Source organism: Passer domesticus, chromosome 4 (assembly GCF_036417665.1).
Source record: "Passer domesticus isolate bPasDom1 chromosome 4, bPasDom1.hap1, whole genome shotgun sequence".
NCBI lineage: Eukaryota > Metazoa > Chordata > Aves > Passeriformes > Passeridae > Passer > Passer domesticus.
The window spans coordinates 81,782,857-81,801,311 of NC_087477.1; the positions used below are offsets into that span (position 1 = coordinate 81,782,857).

At 48.3% G+C, this 18,455-nt stretch overlaps 1 protein-coding gene and 1 long non-coding RNA gene across 3 annotated transcripts in view; one reads left to right on the forward strand and one right to left on the reverse strand.

Moving 5' to 3' along the window:
* The window catches only part of SLC4A11 (solute carrier family 4 member 11), a 143,822-nt gene that overhangs the window by 102,190 nt on the left and 23,177 nt on the right, over positions 1-18,455 (reverse strand). Inside the window, exons 1-2 of one of the 2 annotated variants that reach the window (XM_064419071.1) lie at positions 10,076-10,265; positions 9,318-9,508 (exon numbers count right to left, since the gene is read on the reverse strand). The exons of the other annotated variant lie outside the window; for it this stretch is intronic. Coding sequence (XP_064275141.1) covers positions 9,318-9,462 — 145 coding nt within the window. The 5' untranslated portion in view covers positions 9,463-9,508; positions 10,076-10,265. Of the gene's footprint in view, positions 1-9,317; positions 9,509-10,075; positions 10,266-18,455 lie in introns of those variants that run through there. 2 annotated transcript variants of the gene reach the window in all.
* On the forward strand, positions 16,032-18,372 carry LOC135300150 (uncharacterized). The gene is made up of 4 exons (XR_010362041.1): positions 16,032-16,296; positions 16,905-16,982; positions 17,666-17,746; positions 17,949-18,372. It is a non-coding gene; the product is annotated as an uncharacterized LOC135300150 (long non-coding RNA).

An 18,455-nucleotide genomic window follows, 5' to 3' on the forward strand; every position in this document is an offset into this window, starting at 1 on the left:
ACATGGTTGCTCTTACAGCCACAGTCTGTCCTCAGGCTCCTGAGCACTGCCAGTCCATCCAGGGCAAAATTTGAACCAGAAATTACTGTGGTCAATTTGGTATAAAGGAAAAAGTTCTTTCCTAAGGAGTGTGGGATTGAAATCCACCTCCCAAGCTCTGCTCAAGCTCTGCTCTGGCCCTTCAGTACCTGGGTGTCAGTTCTGCCTCCTGTCACAATCAGAGATCTCTCCATGGAGCTTGCCACAGCACATCCACATGTGCTGGCTAACAGCAGGACTTGGGGTCTCTGTGTCACACAGGGGCTGTCACACACCTGCCTGGACCCTGCAGGGAGCCCAGGCTGTGTCTCCCTGCTGCCAGAGACCCAACACATCCTTACACAAACAACAAACAAACACAGCAAAACCTGGGACACAGCAATCCCTGGGACACAGCAATCCCTGGGACACAGCAATCCCTGGTGGAATATGGAATATCCTGAGCTGGAAGGGACCCACAGGATCATCCAGGCCAACTCCTGGCCCTGCACACACCCCAGCAATCCCACCCTGTGCTTGAGATTGTTGTCCAAACCCTCCTGGAGCTCTGGCAGCCTCAGGGCTGTGCCCATTCCCTGGGGAGCTTGGGCAGTGCCAGCACCCTCTGGATAAGGAACCTTTCCATGATTTCCAACCTAGACCTGTCCTGGCCCAGCTCCAGCCATTCCCTGGGTGCTGTCCCTGTCACAGAGATCAGAGTTGTCCCTCCTCTGCAGCACAGTGGCATTGCTGAGGCTCAGCCCTGCCTCTGGAGCGTCTGAAGAAGAGAGGACATTCAGCAGAAGATGGTTTTCTACTGCTCTGGTTTCTTTGTGGGGAAAATCTTGGGAAAATCGTCCCCTTAAAATGATGTTACAGCCACACAAAGAGTCCTGCTGCCTAATGAGCACATCTTGGGCAGAGATAAACACAATAGATTTGCACAGAGCCACAGTTGAATAGCTGACTTCAGCCTTAGTTTAGCCTCAGAGCATTAAGAGATTGTTGATTCCAGTAGAGAACACACTTGCCAACCTTTTTTTTTGTGTGTGTATAAGAGCACAATTTAAAGGAAAAAACCCTCAGTGACTCCAGGCACTGGCAACCTCAGCCCCTCTCGGGCAGTCAGCGGCCACTCAATGGGAATATTTTCACTGCTGCTGGAGGCAATGTGCTGGTGATAAGGAATTCAGCATGGTGTTTTATTTATTTCCAGAACTCTAATGGATTTAGTAATAAATTCTGCTCCTTGCCCAAGACTCAGCTGAACATGTTCTGAAGCCCAAAGCCCAGAGCAGCAGCTCCAGATGATGTCATGTGAGAGCGCAATAAAGAATTACACAACGAAAGCAGCAGATAAAAAACAGGGACAATCAGCAGCTTCTCAAGATGTAATGAGGAATAACCTTAAACCCCAGCTATGCAGAGCTCCTTGACTAATTAATCCAGTTAAATCACACATATCCACAGGCATAAATATTTACCTGAAACCTTGATGATGAGGAAGAGGAGGGCACTGGGCAGCAGTGCAATTTCACACCACGCAAAAACACACAGGAAGCAGTGCAGAAACAAAAACAAGCCTAATGAAGATCATTTTTCCAGGCAAAAAAAGCAGATTTTAACTGACTCAGCAGCAGGTTCATGAGGACTTACAGCACAGAGAAGTCGTGAGCAACTGGAACAACTTCCAGACAAGCTAAAACTCCCACTTTTAACACAAAAATTGATTGGATTCTGGGATGTGGTTGTGAAGATTCTTCACACTTGGGCATGGTGACTTTCATCTCACTGAGCACATACAATTGCTGGCAGCAAACTCATAAGAAGAGAAAAGAAAAAAAATAAAAATAAAAAGCCCCTCAAGTTCCACAAGCAGCTTCAAAGCCCAACAGGGTTTTCCTCGCTGCTAAAGGGGATTCAGAGTTCATTTGGCTCGTGGAACTCAAGTTGGGCTGCAGGAAAAACCTCCTGCTTCTCAATCCTTGAGGTGCCACCCTCCCCCAGCTGTGGGACAGAGGGGAGGAGTGGCAGGGATGCACAGGGCACCCCAATAAAGCCCTGACAGCTTCACAACTGGAGCTTCCACACAACAGCTTGGTCCAGGATGGGATATTTGGTGAGAGGATGTGGCAGGAGAGGCATTTCAAGGGATGTGTCAAGCACAGGTACCAGCAAAGGGCTGGGTGGGAGAAATGTGGGCAGCAGCCCCTGGCAGGTCCTTGTGGAGAAGGAGAATTCACCATGTCCTCCACAGATTCACCAAGAGCACAGAGTCCCCACAGAGCCAGAATCTCAGGTTTGAGAGCCCATCCCTTCAAACCAACAGCAACTTAAAGGAATTTTTTACTCTGAAATGAGTAAAGCAACAACCAATGAAAACCAATGCAGCAGCACAACCCAACAGTGGGGCTGAGTTCCTCTCCCTGCTGCCACATAAACCAAAACCCAGCTCTTCTAGTGCTGATAGCCCAGCACATGTTCTTCACATTAATTTGGATCAGCAGCATCCCCACCACCTGGAGAAGGGGATAAATAAAGCCCTCAATGCCTTTAGGAAGCAGCTCACTATCTTTATAATGATAATTTTGCAATAAATGCCACAGACTATTGATGGCAGCAGGGATTTAGTGACTTCCACTGAACAGTGACAAAGGAAAGAGTCTGACAGCAGAGGGTTTTTTCCCCCAGCCAAACACCTCCCTTTTCCATGAGAGGGAAGAAAGAATAACCAGCTGGACAAGCCATTCCTGAGTATTTCCAGCCAAAAGGGACCTACAATGATCATCTAGTCCAGCTGAGAGATTAGATCTGCCTTCTACAACCCTTTCTGGACAAGAAAAACTGTCCCAGAGGGATCTGGAGGTTTGTAGCTTCCTTTTCAGTCTTTACAAAGGAAACTTTTAAGCGTTTGATACCCAAAGTAAGAAGACTGAAATCACCCGCAAGTTTACAAAGAAAACCATTCCAAGTAGACCATGAGTTTTTGCCATGTTTTACTGCCATGAGGCAGAGGAGCAGGAAAGGACCAGTGCAAGGGAATTTTGACTCACTAGCAGGGAAGTTTTCCAACATTAAGCCAGTTAAACACCAGTCTGGTCATCATCTCCTAAGAGATTATTCTTCCTGCACAAACCAGAAAACCCCCAAAGGTTGTCATGTAAAAAACAAGGGGGGGTTTGATGAGTTTTACTCCTTTTTAATAGAAGAGAGCTGGAAGAAAAACAAGTGATTCTTATCTCTGAATTCAGTGTTTCACTGCCAGTTCTGTGCCAGAATATAAAATTATTTCCTTGCTACAGGAAAGATCTCTACATGCAAAGAGATGCAAGACTCCATAATATTTATATTGTATTTATTTCATAGACAGCCCATCCATACTCCCCTTTCCTCATTCTCCACCTGAGGCTGCAGAACTATAGGAAATATTTCAGTCCTGTTGCTGCCTCTTACCCCAGTGAGCAGAAACAACTTTTACACTCCAAAATGACCAAACCCAACCATTATTTGCCACTTTGAGAGCTGCAGTTCAGAGCTGTCCACCACCTGCCAGGCTGCAGCTCCTGTTTCTGCAGAATTCAGCTGCAATTACAACTCCTGCTCCCTGTCCTTCTCTTCCAGGCTCTATTTTGGGCTGTCCTGGCTGAAGAGAATGAGCAGACTTCAAAGAGCCACCTACAACAGTGCTGGCACCTTCTCATCCATTGAGATGCTTCTCTCACAGACAGGCTGGCTCCTGGCTGGAAATCCTGAGAAAATAGATAAAAATTACTGGAATTAAAGCAGAGAGTAACTGGAGAGTCATTTCCTTCTCTGGGGAGCTCCTACATGCCCTGCCCTTTCACCAGCCTCAAGTCCCAGGATGTGGCAAGAGATTACACCCAAGGACAGAATAAAACACGTCAGGAGCGCAATTCCTTTATCACAACATTCTCTCCTTCCTTTTTTTGGGGTGGTCCACACCCCCAAGAGCTCAACCAGTTTGAAATATCCCCAAGGATGAGTTTGCCTCAGTGTGATATCTGAGCTTTCAGCACCAGAAGCACCAAAACAAGGGGTTTTCTGAGAAAGGGAATAAAAGCACTGGTGTAACACCCACCACAGAGCAGCTCTGAATGAAACCAAACATTCTCGGTAGTCCAAGGTCTTTGCTGCCTCCCCCGTGAAGAAAACAGATGAGAAAAATAATGCATTTCAAACCCTCTGCAGACCTCCAGTGTCTGAGAAACTCCAGCAGACTGATATGAAGAGAGGCAGCAAGATTCAGCTCAGACTGGCCTGCAATTCCTGTTCCCACAGGAGAATGTATTTACACCCTGATAAGCTGGGCAGCAGCTTGATTTCAGAAATGTTTTGGTTCCAGAGTGAGAAACAACTCCTCTCTTTGCAGCATTTGCTTCCCCCAAGACAGCACCAGCCTCAGATGATTTTGTCTCTGAGCACTGAAGCCTTCTGGGAACCAGATAAGCAGCCAAAATTAGGGTCAGAGTTGATGTTATTCCACCAACTAATGCCCAGTGCTCTTCAAAGGAGGATTTTTAAATAATCAAGTTTACTGTCACCCCGCACAGCTCTAAGCTTTGGGAAGGAGAGGTCCAAGGATGCCTTTTCCAGAGGAGCCAAAACTGCCCTTCATGCCCTCCCAGGACCAAACACACTGACCCAAATTGCCAAAAACTCCTACAGCTATCAGGGAATTGTGGTATGGGCTGGAAGGGATGGTAAAGCTCATCCCTGCCATGGGCAGGGACACCTCCCACTAGCCCAGGTTTCTCCAAGTCCAATCCATCCTAGCCTGGAACTCGTGATATTTTTGTCTTTATCCACAAACACGGCAAGCCCTCATTCAGCACCTACAACGTTCTTCCCTAATGAAACATAAAAACATTGAGGTGAGGAGCTGCATTCACATCTACCTCATCTCCTTGTCCTTGCAGATCACTTCAGGCTGGTTGAAGACCCCTTCTCTCCCAGCTCCCAGCTCATGGAGGACAGGAACTCCATCCCTTCAGCTCCTTCTCCCTTCATCCCTTCTCTGCTCCATCACACTGAGGCACCCCCTGAACTGCTGCCAGAAACAGGGGAGCAAACAAAGGCAGCATTTGGAAGAAGCAAATCAGGGAGGCTGCTGCCCTGGCACGGTTGTTTTCAGCCTGGAGACACAATGCAGACACTCTCAAAGCTTTTTAATAGAGAGTTTGCCTGCCATTACAAGTATTTATTGATTAGAGACTGAAACACCACAGCAGTTCATTGCCAGCCACCTTCTGGCTCCAGGACTCCCCTCCAGCTTAGCCAGGCTGTTTTCATGCTTGCTGCACCTGAATTCTCACAGTCAGAATGTTCCTTGCACTCTAAAATGATGCTACAAACACCACTAAGTACCAAAAGTTCATTGTGGTTCTGAGAAATGATCCTCACTTTCAAAAATTTAAAAGGTTTGTTAAAACCTTATCAAAAACACAGCAGAAGACTGAATGGAGAAAATATTATGGTGTCAAGAGCAAAGGATTTTCCCACCATGTGCTCATCCACAAAATGGAGGTATGACCATTTAACCTTTTACCCCTCCTAAAGTTCTGTCCATCAACTCCTTCTCTGCTGTCCAGTGGTGGAGATCACTTCCTTAAATCTTGGTTGGAGGTCAGATGTTGCCATGGTAACAATCCCACCCTCCCAAATGTCCCAAACCCAGGCCACCTCCTGGTAACAACACAAGGGGGGTAAAATATAATTTTAAATCTCGAAAACTTCTCCTGACATTTATACATGATATTTACCTTTTAATTGTGAGAGTTATCACATTACTCATCTCTCACACCAGGCTGTTTTCATGCTTGCTACACCTGAACCCTCACAGTCAAGAATGTTCCCTGCACTCTAAAATGATGCTACAAACACCACAGAGTACCAAAAGTTCATGGTGGTCTTATTGGGTGAGTGATGCAAATCCCCCCAGGGCTTCTCTCACCTCCCTGGGATCGAGGCATTTATTGGGATGGGGATATTCCATCCTGCTCCACACTGATCAATCAGGTGCTCGTGGTAGTTTTAGCAAGAAGCCCTCACTGAGGGTTTGAGCTGACTTTGTGACCCAGCTTTGTGTGATTTCACCACAAGCAGCTCACCCCAGTTGTCACATCCCTGGTTTCTTTTCCCCTGCAGGAGGGAGGAGAAGGGAATTCTATTCTACCAGAGATAGGCTGGTTCTGTCCCAACACCAAAACCAATTCAGGCACAGCCTGAGAGAGTTCCAGAAGTGTTCAGACAACATTCTCAGGCACAGGGTGGGATTCTTGGGCCAGCAGTTGGACTTTGATGATCCTTGTGTGCTCCTTCCAACTCAGAATATTCTACAATTCAATGATTTAAATTCTGCCCCAAGCAAGGTGAGCTCTAGAGAACTCCAAAGTCTTATCCCTTCTAGCCCAAGGTACATCCTGCAGCTCAGGAAAGTCTGGCCCAGTTTGTGGTTGATTCCAGCCCATATCCAGCTCATCCCTGCCCAGATCTGGTGTGGGCTGGGACACCAGGCTGCATCCAGCCTCACTCATTAAAAAGGTTGAAATCACTGAGTGGCAGTGTCCCCATCACACAAAACAGCCTGAGGTGCTGACAGCACCATCCTGGCTGGATTCAAGGTCATTATCTGACGTTCTGAAAGACTGAAAGGTTCACCTGGCACATTTCCTCTGCCGTGATCAGCAACAAGAAATAGAAACTGGGAGGGAAGAGTTGAGCAAGCCCTGTGAAAACCATGAGGAGCAGGATGCAGACAGCTAAAGGCTCAGCCCCTGTCCTTGCAACATCCACCCAGGGTGAGTGTTCCTGGCCACAATTCCCAAACAAACATCCCATTAAGGTTTTGGTTCTGCAGAGAAAGCAAAAGCCTGGAGCACTGTTGCTGCCAGCCTTTGAACACAGTGGGAGTTACTGGTGATGGGTTTGGAGGGGGGAAAAGGGCATCTCAAAAGCCTAAAAACTGCTCCTTCCACTGAGCCATAAATCTGCTCCAGCCCAGAGCCCTGGATTGGTTAAAAACTGACAACAAATATGCATTAAACAGCTTTTGCAGCTTCCCAGCCTGTGGAGAGGCTTCCTAAGGTGTCCGCCAAGGATTTAAAGGTGTCTATAGCACATGTGCCCCTCACAGGAGGGCTCACTCATCCTCTGAGGTCCTTTCAGCATCTCCAAAACTCCTGCAGCAGGGAGACCTTTAGCCCTGCATTGTGTCACAAGAACAGTTACCTTCTGTTAGATTTTTAAGCAAAAAAACCTCCATAATATTTCTTTTTTTCCCACCTTTGACCACTCTCTTCAGTCTCCTCCCTTGTGCCCTTGGAGATTTTTATTATTTCATGATTTGTGAGGCAGAAACTCCTCCCTGCACTCCCAGTAACCAAGAGAACCCTCAGTCAAAGGGAGATCAGATCAGACAAAGCCCTTCAGATCTCCAGCAGCACAAACAGGATCAGCTGTGGCCTGGAGCAACACAACCTTCACAGGCTATTTCAGGGAGGTTAAGCAAATTTGGCTCAATAACACAAGTTTATGCCCCTCTCCTCCCTGTAAATCATGCCCCATTCACAACACTGGAGCACAGATTAAAGAGGACAGAGTTGATTAGCACCACAAAACTCAAAAGAGGTTAAATAATTATCCAGTCATTATCCCAACAGAATACTTGTGGCTAACACGCACAAAAAAAATGAAAAATTCCCAAAGTTTGGTGCTTGATGAAGCAACAGCACCTCTGCTCCAGAGAGAGGTGATTTGCAGTGATTTCAACCATCTGGAAGAGTTTTTTTCAGGAGGCACAAGGCAGAGCAGCCCAGAAGAACAGAACAGGGAGCTCTGGGGGAAGCAGCTGAGGTGCTTTGAAGCAGGTGAAGGCTTCCCTGTCAAAGGGAGAGATACAGAGGCATAATTCCAATGAATCATCCCTGAGAACAGGCTGATGTGGGGTGGGATTAGGGCAGGAAAAGCAAAAATCTCCTCCAGGCTGGACAATTCCTGCACTTTCCAGCCAGGACTTCCACGTGCCCTGAGCAGACAGTGCCCTCTGTGGCATTTCCCTTCCCAGTATGGGATGGGAGTGCTGGGAATGGGATGGGGACACCACAGCTGGGATCACCAGGCAGCCCCCAAGATCCAAGAGACCCCAAAGCTTCTAGAACCCCCCTCTTAACAACATTACAGTCCCGGAACAGGGTTTTTTGGCAAAGGGGAAAGCCAAGCTCCTCCAGCAGCATTCCCTCTGGAAGCTCTCCAGAAGTTCAACACCAGCAATTTTTGGGTGGGTTCCAAGCATTTTTCATGAACATCTCCCAGCCAGTCCAAACTTCTGAGGGCTGGGGATCCCAGGCATGGCCATCTTGGGCTGCTGCCCACCTACCTGAACCAGGAGCATGGAGGCTGCTGCAGGACCAGCGAGGTCTGGAGCTATCCAGAGTATCCCAAAATCCCTCCAGCTCCTCCTTCGGCCACCCTGGAGCTCTGCAGGGCAGAAACCTCAGCCCCAGCTGCCCTCCCCACCCCACAGCCTGCACCTGACCCACGGGGCACTCAGCACTGTGACAAAATAGAAGATGAGATGTAACCCCATCACAGCAATCGGGACTTTTCAAGGCACCCAGAGCCAGCCCACACTGGGACAAGCCCTCCTTCTGCTCCTTAGGCTCTCCCATCCCAAGATTTCCCAGTCTCCAGCCTCACCTCCCCAAATCAGTGCTTGTCACCAGTCCTGCCCTCACCACATCCCCTGGGAGAGCCTGACCATGGCCATGGGACACTCCACCACCTTATCCCAATCCAGAAGTGGTTTTTTTCCTTCTCCACCACAACAGCCCAAGGCTGGGCTGATCTACAGGAGTTTTACGGGGTTGTGGGGCACAGATCCTCCAAAAATATCCAGGAAAGGGCCACCATCCCTGTGCAGGAAGGTTCCCAAGGTCTGGAAGGAGCTGCAAGGGGATCTCAGCAGATTCCTGGTCAGGGCAGCTGTTTGTGCTGGCAGCCCCAGCTGGGGACACCCCTGCACTTCATCCCAGCCTGGGGCAATTCCCCACATCCCAGCACAGCCCTGGGGCCGTGTGTGAGCAGCAGGATCAAAACAGGAACAAAGCTACAAGGGCACCTGGGAGCATCCCAAAAGTAGCTCATCCTTTCAGCATCTCCCGAGGAGACCCTCCAGGGCATCCCCCAGCTCCTGAGCATGGAAGAAAAAAGGGTTGGAGGAGATTAAGACAAAGATAAAGCCAAGTTCAAGAAGAGAATAGTACAACAGGAGCAAAACTTACTTTTCTGCACATCCAGCAATGCATCTGGATGATTCTTCCTCCTCTTCCCAATGGCCTGTGGCTCCTTCCTTGCTTGGTTAACCCCAAAACCCCCAATCCCATTTCTTTTTTGCCCACAGACAGGGGCTATCCCTATCAGGAGCATCAGGGAAGAAAATACAGCTGAGAACAGCAAATTCCCATTAATCTTCCTGGCTCATGGGGATGGAGGGGAAAGAAGAAGAATAAAAATAAAAAGAAGTTAAGGAGCATGCACAAGAAATGCTGTCATTTATCACAAAGCAAGGTTGTCTGTAAGGCAGATCCCAATTAAGGGTGTCAGTTTGGAGTGCCACAATATTCCCAACACAAACACATTTAATTCTTGGATATAATCAAGTAGGTGGCAGGGGGAGCAGGCAGCAGGTCCTCAGAGCCTGCTCTCGTGGCTTTGGGCTGAGGTGAGCCCCAGGCACAAAATAAATGCATCTGCTGCTTTTAAACATGGATATTACAGAGTCATGGAATTAATTGGGTTGGAAGGGACCTTAGAGACCATCCACTGCCAGCCAGGGACACCTTCCACCATCCTAGGGTGCCCCAAGCCCTGTCCAACCTGGCCTTGGGCACTGCCAGGGATCCAGGGGCAGCCACAGCTTCTCTGGGCACCCTGTGCCAGGGCCTCACCACCCTCACAGTCAATAATTTTTTTTCAAATTTCTGCTCTAGAGCTGTTCTCCTGCACACAGACTCTCTATCCATAATAGATTTTAAGGTACCTAAGAAAGCAATCTAGGCGAATTTTCCCCCAAGTGTTTCCCAGATCCAAAGAAATCTAATCAGGTGTAGACAGAACAAAGCACTCTGTAAAAAAATCTCTGCAGCTATTTCATCTTCAGCTCAAAATCCCTCTCCACATTTGCCCCAGTTTCTGCAGCCTTTAGCTCCAGATCCCAGCACTGAGCTGGCCTTGGGGGAGGTATTCGGGCTTGTGGTGGGGCTGACCCTGACTGGGTGCCAAAGCAGATCTGTCACCGCCCTCCCCAGCTGGACAAGGCAGAGAAAACACAACAAAAGGCTCAAGGTCGAGACCAGGGCAGGCAGAGATCCCTCACTGGTTAAATCAAGGGAAAACCAGGCTCAGTTCCGGGCAGTTTGTTTTATTTATTGCCAATCAAATCAGAGCAGGACAAGGAGAAGTAAACCCAAATTTTAGAAACACCTTCCCACACCTCTCCCTTCTTCCAAGGGTCCACCTTGGAGCCAGCTGGCATTGCTTCCATGGGACATGGGGACAATTCCAGCAGCTTCTCGTGGAAGCCACCCCTGTGGTCCTGAACCATCCCAACCCCAGTGCAGGCCTTTCCCTCTTCTGAGGGACAGCAGGGCCACAGCACCAACCCTAAAAACAGCCTCAGCTCTGAAGTGTCCTCACCCACCTGCCCTGGCATCTCACTTCTCCAGATGGAGCCAAAAAAGCCACCTGGCTATTCTCCTCCTGGTGTGGTACTCTGAGGGGAACCAGAAGGCTCTTGGGCAACCCCAGAGTGGTTTTTGGTAGTGGTGGAACCAACACTCAGCCTGCTCTGTTCCCTCACTTGGTAGTGACAGTGTCCATTATCCTGTGACCCTGGGCACGAGGGACCCTCAGGCACAGCTGGGATAAGGACACAGGGACACTGGGCAGGTGGGACCACTGGAACCCCCTAGGGACCCACAGGGAGCTCAGGGTGCAGAGGCCTGGACTAAAACCCTGTTCCCCAATAATTGAACCTCAAGAGCAGACTTAATTCCTGATTTTGGGAGCATTACCTCAGCCATGAGTGACCAGAGCAATGATTTTACCTTCACACTCCTAAACCCAACCTTATGGAGAGCCTGGAGACACCACCAGGGAGTCCTAGAGCTTGTTTTAGGCACACAGAAGAGCTGACAGACATCAATATTTTCATTTTAAAGCTAGCCATGGACCTGCACCTGAGTGCTCCAGGCTCTCCACACTTTGTGCAGAAGTCAACAAGACACCAGAGACATTAAACATGGTTTTTTCCTTCCCATGCCCTCTCATCATCAGTGGTGAAAGTAGACTTGTAAATAGTTCAGTCTATCATGCAGCACTGTTTATTTTCTGAGAGGTTTTCAGGCAAAACAGGGTGGGTGTTAACTTTTTTTAATCCTTTCCTCTGGCCTGAGAGAGGATGAGGACACTGGACATGTGGGACACCCAGGATCCCCTGGGACCCTCAGGCAGAGCTGGCCTGCAAGGAGACAGGGACCCTGGGCATGGGGGACCCCTGGGATCCCCCCAGGAGTCCTGAGGGACCCCAAAATCCAGGGCCTGGTGCCCATCAGCAGCAAGCACAGGGCACAGAGGCAGAGGTGGCCTGAGGGGACAAGGGGCAGCGACCCTGGGCACGTTTCACATCCCCCTGCCCACTCCGTGCTGGCACACAGACCCTTCCTCAGGGGTGACCAACACCAAGACAGTGACCAAGGCCATTTCAGGAGGTGGCTGCACTTCAGTGCACTTTGCAGCAAGGTCAAACCATCAAATTCAAACATCTTGAATTTGTCAGAATGGGCTTTGCTCCATCAAAGAGACCCCCGGGGAGGGATAAGAGTTTCTCTTCAGGGAGGGGCACTCTGTGAAACCACTGAGAAAGCCACCACGTAGCAAATGGGCTTTAGGGTGCACTGAAGGCACTCATTCTGCTCAGCCAGAGCGGGTTTGTGCCGCAAACTTAACTCTTGCACACAAAGGAGGGAGCCCCAGGAGGGGCACAGCCTCCTTCGGGGAGGTCACTGCACAAGAAAGGGAGCCCCAGCAGGACTCACAGCACAGCAGGGCCTGCTTTGTCCTGCACTGTGGGACTCCTGGTCTGCACATCTGGGCTTGCACTGGGCTGTAGGGTTCTGCTTTTCCTCCTGAAGAGCTTTCTGGAGAGCCAGCATCTCCCAGTGTCAGCACCTCAGCGTGGCCGAGGTGATTCTGGAGGCAGAGGGTTTGTACTGCTGATGCCTCAGGGTTTGGCTTTTCTATTTTTCAGATTCTGTGCTGCTTTAGTGTGTGGGTCTGAGCTTCATATCAGGGGATGGTGAGCTCTCTGCACAGAGCAGGGAGACAAAACAATTCCTGCTCCAGCTGGGGACCAAGAACAAATGATCCAAATCTCAGGTCCAAGAGCACAAACCCCATGGGCTGGAGAGAGAAAAACAAGCAGGATGGGACTGCATGGGCTAAAGCTGGAATTGGACAATGAACTGCCATCTGCAAATGGAGCAGAACTGATCCCAGGGAGAGACCCTGTGAGTGCTCGTGCATTTTGTGACCATTTTGGTTCATCTTGGGTGCAGCCCTGGCTGGGCTCTTGTGCTGCCCAAGGTGCATCCATTGAGGCCTTTTAATAAATCCCTGCTTTATTCTGTCCAGCCTCTGTTCTAAGTCAGCCTTCTCAAAGCATCACAGCCACGAGAGGAGGGACCTCAACCACCACACCACCCCCAGCCCAGCAGAACAATGCCCAGAACAGGTACAGAGAATCATTTACTTTGGAAAAGACCTCCCAGACCATCCAGTGCAACCTTTGACCATATGGTTCCTGTGGTTTTGCTCCTCTCAGCTCTGCCAAATCTCCCCTTGGCCTTGCCCTGACATCTTTTGTTTCACAGCAAAGCCTCCTGTGAGGTGACACACACATGATTTAAGCCCTTGGGGCCTCCCCAAGCTCACACATCATTGTCACAACCCCCTTCTTGTGCCACCCCTGCCTCGCAGGGCCACTTGGCCACTAAACCCCCAGCCAGGATTGCTGGGCTAACATCCCTCTGAAGTGGTCCTGAACTCCTGCCTGGTTGGATTAGTCTGAGATTGTTTTCACACACCCCCAGTTAAAAGTCTGTCAGATGTAAAACTGCACTTTTTAGCCAGAAAAAGCTGCCTGAGCCCAAGTTTAAAAAACTCTCAGCTCTGCTATAAATTGCCAAGATATGTCACAAGGGAGAGAGAGTCCACAGGGATTAAAACACTCAGTGCCTCAGAAGGAGATGGATTTGTTCTCCAGTTGTAACACGGGGTGTTATCCCAGGGGTTCATTTTAGATTTTTAATATTCAGAAATTACTCACATGGGAGCATTCTTAGAGGGGGATTGCAGACACAGACCTGTCTTGCAATCCAGCATGGCTTTTGCAGTGCTTTAAACTTCAGAAGCTTTAATTCCAAAGAATTATGTTTCATTTCAGTTCCAAGATCATTTGGTTGGAAAGAAGCACCAGGGCCAGAGAAGATGGAAGGAATATTTGAGGCCAGAACATCCAGGAGCATTAATTAATTAAATGAAGAGCCATCAAGATGTGGCAACCACAGACACCTTATCCCTTTTAAACCCATGAAGGGGATACCCTGCTATGGAAAACTGTTTTAAATTTATCTTTTAAATCCTTCTGGGAATGGTGACTCCAACATTGTGATGGACAACCCTTTCAGAGAGGAAATTTTCCTTAATATCCAACCTGAACCTCCCCGGGCACAACTTGAGGCCATTTCCTGTCATCCTCTCCCTTGTTTCTTTTGAGGAGAGCCTAATCCCCACCTGGCTCCACTCTCCTATCAGAAATCCATGTTATTATCCAATATTAATGTCCCAAATGTCACATGGGACCTTCCCCCAGTGTCATTGAAGAGGACCAGGCTGGTGGTTTTGGTCAGCAGGTTCTTGCTGCACAGTCTCAGCTCCCCATAGGGAATTTCAGAGGCCTGAGAGGTTATTCTGTGTCATGGAGATACAGCCTCGCCCTGAGGGGGTCCTTCAGTAAAATCACATTTTAAGTGCTCAGATGATATCAGCGTGGCTTTATCGAGGTAATACCTGGTAACATAACATTAAATTGTTGTGGTCATTTAACACAAGCCTTACTACCACCACTGTTCCACAATAACTGAACCTCAAGAGCAGACTTAATTCCTGATTTTGGGAGCATTACCTCAGCCATGAGTGACCAGAGCAATGATTTTACCTTCACACTCCTAAACCCAACCTTATGGAGAGCTTGGAGACACCACCAAGGACACCCAGAGCTTGTTTTAGACACACAGAAGAGCTGACAGACATCAATATTTTCATTTTAAGGCTAGCCATGGGCCTGCACCTGAGTGCTCCAGGCTTTCCACAGTTTGTGCAGAAGTCAACAAGACACCAGAGACATTAAACATGTTTTTTTCCTTCCCATCCACTCTCATCATCCATGGTGAAAGTAGACTTGTAAATAGTTCAGTCCATCATGCAGCACTGTTTATTTTCTGAGAGGTTTTCAGGCAAAACAGGGTGGGTGTTAACTTTTTTTAATCCCCTGCTCTGCTTTTGCTAACACTTGGATGGAGAAGACTGTTTATTCATAGTAAGACAGCACACACACAAACAAAAAAAACAACAAAAAAAGCCCACCACAGATTAATTTTGTAGCTGTCAGTGCCAGATTGGCTTTTGTTTGGACTCTAGGTGCAGCTAAAAATCACATGTATATAGAATTTTTTATCTGAAATCATGTTGCAGATGTTTTTGAAGCTGCCTTGTCCAGCCTTGTGTCACCTCAGGAGGAGCTGCCGGGTAGTACAAGGTTGTTCCTTCTCACAGTGTGGAGGTAAAATAAAAACTAATGATCTTAGGTTTTAGTTACAGTTTTGAAGTTACAATTTTAGCTATAGGTTTTTGAAGTAGCTCATGCTTCAAAATCCCCCCAATCCCCTCAGAAGTGAAGAGCAAGGCCAAACTCTCAGCGCTGCTCTCCAGGACACCTTTTTCAAGATTCCCCTCAATTCTTCCACACCAAGCTTGTGAGTACAAGCAAAATCTGCAATGAAATAGGAGTTCAGCAGCCAAAGGCCCTGGGGGGGTCACAGGGGGTGTGCAGGCAGAGCTGGGTTCATACATTGAACATTTAAACTCAGAGCTCATTAAACAAGCATCAGCCCCACCCCACATCTGCCACTGGAGCCGCTGTGAGAGCTGCTCTCCAAATTCACATTTCATGCTACAGGTGGTGGCCGAGCACTCATCCAAGCAAATAAACTCCCACTCTCCTCCAAGACACACAGCTCTGCTGCCTCCCCGGATGCAGATTTCAATATCAAACCAGCCTGTCCTTTCAGACTCCTCCAAAAACATGTCACTGCCACGTTCCCTCATCTGCAGAGCTGGACAGACCCAGCGGCCCCGGCGCGCTCGTGACGTGGCAACGCTCTGCAGCTCATTTTTATCTGCCTGTGAACTTGGAGTCAAGGTCAGGGCTGCACTCACAGACCTTTTCTCCTCCAAGAACCTCTGCTCTGCTCCAGGCAGCGCCTGCATCACACCTTCCCCCATCCCTGACAGGAGGCAGAGCTCCAGCATCAACATCAGGGTCTGCCAAACTGCTCACGGGGCAGGGGATGACAACCACAGTGCTGGAGGAGGCTCCAGGGAGAACCTACTGCAGCCTTCCATAGCCTGAAGGGGCTCCAGGAGAGCTGGAGAGGGACTGGGGACAAGGGATGGAGGGACAGGACAAGGAGGAGTGGCCTTATGTTGAAGGAAGAAAGGTTTAGATGGAATATTAGGAATAAATTCTGCCCTGTGAGGGTGGTGAAGCCCTGCACATGGAGAAGTCCTTTCTGCCACCCAGGTGGGGAAAACCCTATGGTAAGGCAATGCTCTGGGGATTTCCTTGAAAGGGAAGGATTCAGAGGATTCCACACAACAAACTGCTCATGGGGCAGGGGATGACAACCACAGTGCTGGAGGAGGCTCCAGGGAGAACCTTCTGCAGCCTTCGAAGGCCTAGGGGGGCTCCAGGAGAGCTGGAGAGGGACTGGGGGCCCTAGAATGACAGGACAATGAGCAGCCTTCTACTGAAATAAGAAAGATTTAGATGGAATATTAGGAATGAATTCTTCCCTGTGAGGGTGGGGAGGCCCTGCACATGGAGAAGTCCTTTCTGCCCAACCAAGTAGGGAAAACTCTATGGTAAATCTCTCCAAAGCAGTGCTCTGGGGATTTTCTTGAGGGTTCCACACACCAATCTGCTCACGGGGCAGGGGATGACAACCACAGTGCTGGAGGAGGCTCCAAGGAGAACCTACTGCAGCCTTCCAGGGCCTAGGGGGGCTCCAGGAGAGCTGGAGAGGGACTGGGGCCCTGGAATGATAGGACAAGGAAGAGTGGCCTTGTACTGAAGGAAGAAAGGTTTAGCTGGAATATTGGCAATATTTCTCCCCTGTGAGGGTGGGCAGGCCCTGGCACAGGGTGCCCAGAGAAGCTGTGGCTGCCCCTGGATCCCTTGAAGTGCCAAGACCAGGCTGGACAGGGCTTGGAGCAGCCTGGGACAGTGGGAGGTGTCCCTGCCCATGGCAGGGGGTGGCACTGGGTGATTTTTAAGGTCCTTTCCAACCCAAACCATTCCATGGTTCTGTGATAAGATTTGGTTTCTTGCTGCTCTGTGCACAGTGATGGATTTGCAGAGCACTCACCTATTGTTTTTTTTTTTTTGAGATGAAAGCAAAGTTATTCCTATTTCTAAGCAACTGGGTTTTCCTAAGAGCCTCAGCTTTCAATTGCTCTGTTTTCAGGGGCAGGTATTCCTGACAAACACCATCCCAGCACCTAAAGCAGCTGGAATTCATCAGGGGCATCGTAATTAAAAACCCACACAGGTGAGGTGTTTGTACAGCCAGAAGAAGACATCATAAAGAGATGCCTGTATATATATTAAAAAAAAAAAAAAAACAGAAAAGAAAAATCCAGATAAATAAACAATCAACCCTCTAGATGGTGAAAACTGGAGAGGGCAAAAGGATCTCTTAGGGAGCAAAATATGGGAAATTCATGGCCCACAGGGCACCCTGGAAGAGCTGAACAGGAGGGCTGGGGTCATTTGGTGATGCAGAATGCACCAAATTAAGATTAAACCATGCCAAGCTCAGGTTGAAAGTCAGCTCCACACTTCAGAGGCAGATTTTTAGCTCTGCAGGGAAGTGACAATTTACTGATGTGTCTGTCAGCACAAAAAGAGCTGAAATCCTACTTCTAGCTAATAGCAACTGGAGGAAAAAGCAGAGAGACTCACAGGACTAAAGAACCTCCTCAAAAATAATTTGTGGGAATAAGAAGCACTTGAGATGGGTAAGGCATCCACAGAAGAAATTAATGATGAACCTGGTTCTCAGCTTGGTAGAGCAGCTGAAAAATCCAGTGTTTTCAAAGAGGGCAAGGGATTAACCAAGCTAACAAGTCATCAGTATCAGCTGAGGAAAGGGGGTGAAGTCATGGCAGTGAAGCCAAAACAAACACAAGATGTGCAATCACAGAATTAATATTCAGACTTTCCTTCCTTCAGAAGAAAGGAGCTGTCACCCACAAATGCACAGTGCTGAGAACGGAATTTAAGGAAATCTCTTTTTCCCCTCTGCCAAAGCAGGTTTGCTTTAAAAAACCTCACCCTTTTTGCTTATTTAAAACCAGCTTGAGCAAGGTCTGATATCACAAAACTTGTATTTATCTTTGTATTTTGCTATTTCTGCCTACAAGCTCTGATCTGCTGGGGAAGGATCCACACATCCCTTCCCTACAAAACATCTCTCAGCCTCTGGTACACCATGTACTATTTAATATACCCACAGAGATGAGTGAGGCAAAAGCTCCAGCTGAAAATTACTCAAGGAACAGTGGTGTTAATAGAAACCTGCCTGGGGGAATTAATGCTCATCATCCCAACCTTCCTGTGCCTGCCTGGATTGGTCTCCTTCCTGGATATCTGTGTCACACTTGGGCTGCATAACTCCCTGCCAGACTTCCATCTTGTACTATTTTAGGTAATAAATGACTCAAATACCAAAAAGCATCACATTCATTTTTATGCCAGTAGCCAGAAGTCTTATTTCCTAATAGTTACAGCAGGATTTAATGCACACTTAGTGCTTTTGAGATATAAAGTGTTATTTAAGTGTCATCATAAAGTACTCATGGAAAAAAGCCAGTTTAAAAAAAAAAATCAAAGAAAATTCAGCAGGTTAAAAAAAAATCAAAGATAATTCAGCAGGTTTAAAATAAAATCAAAGATAATTCAGCAGGGAAAATAATTTAAGCCTTTCATAAAGGAAAGATCTCACTTCCAAATGCTTTTCCAG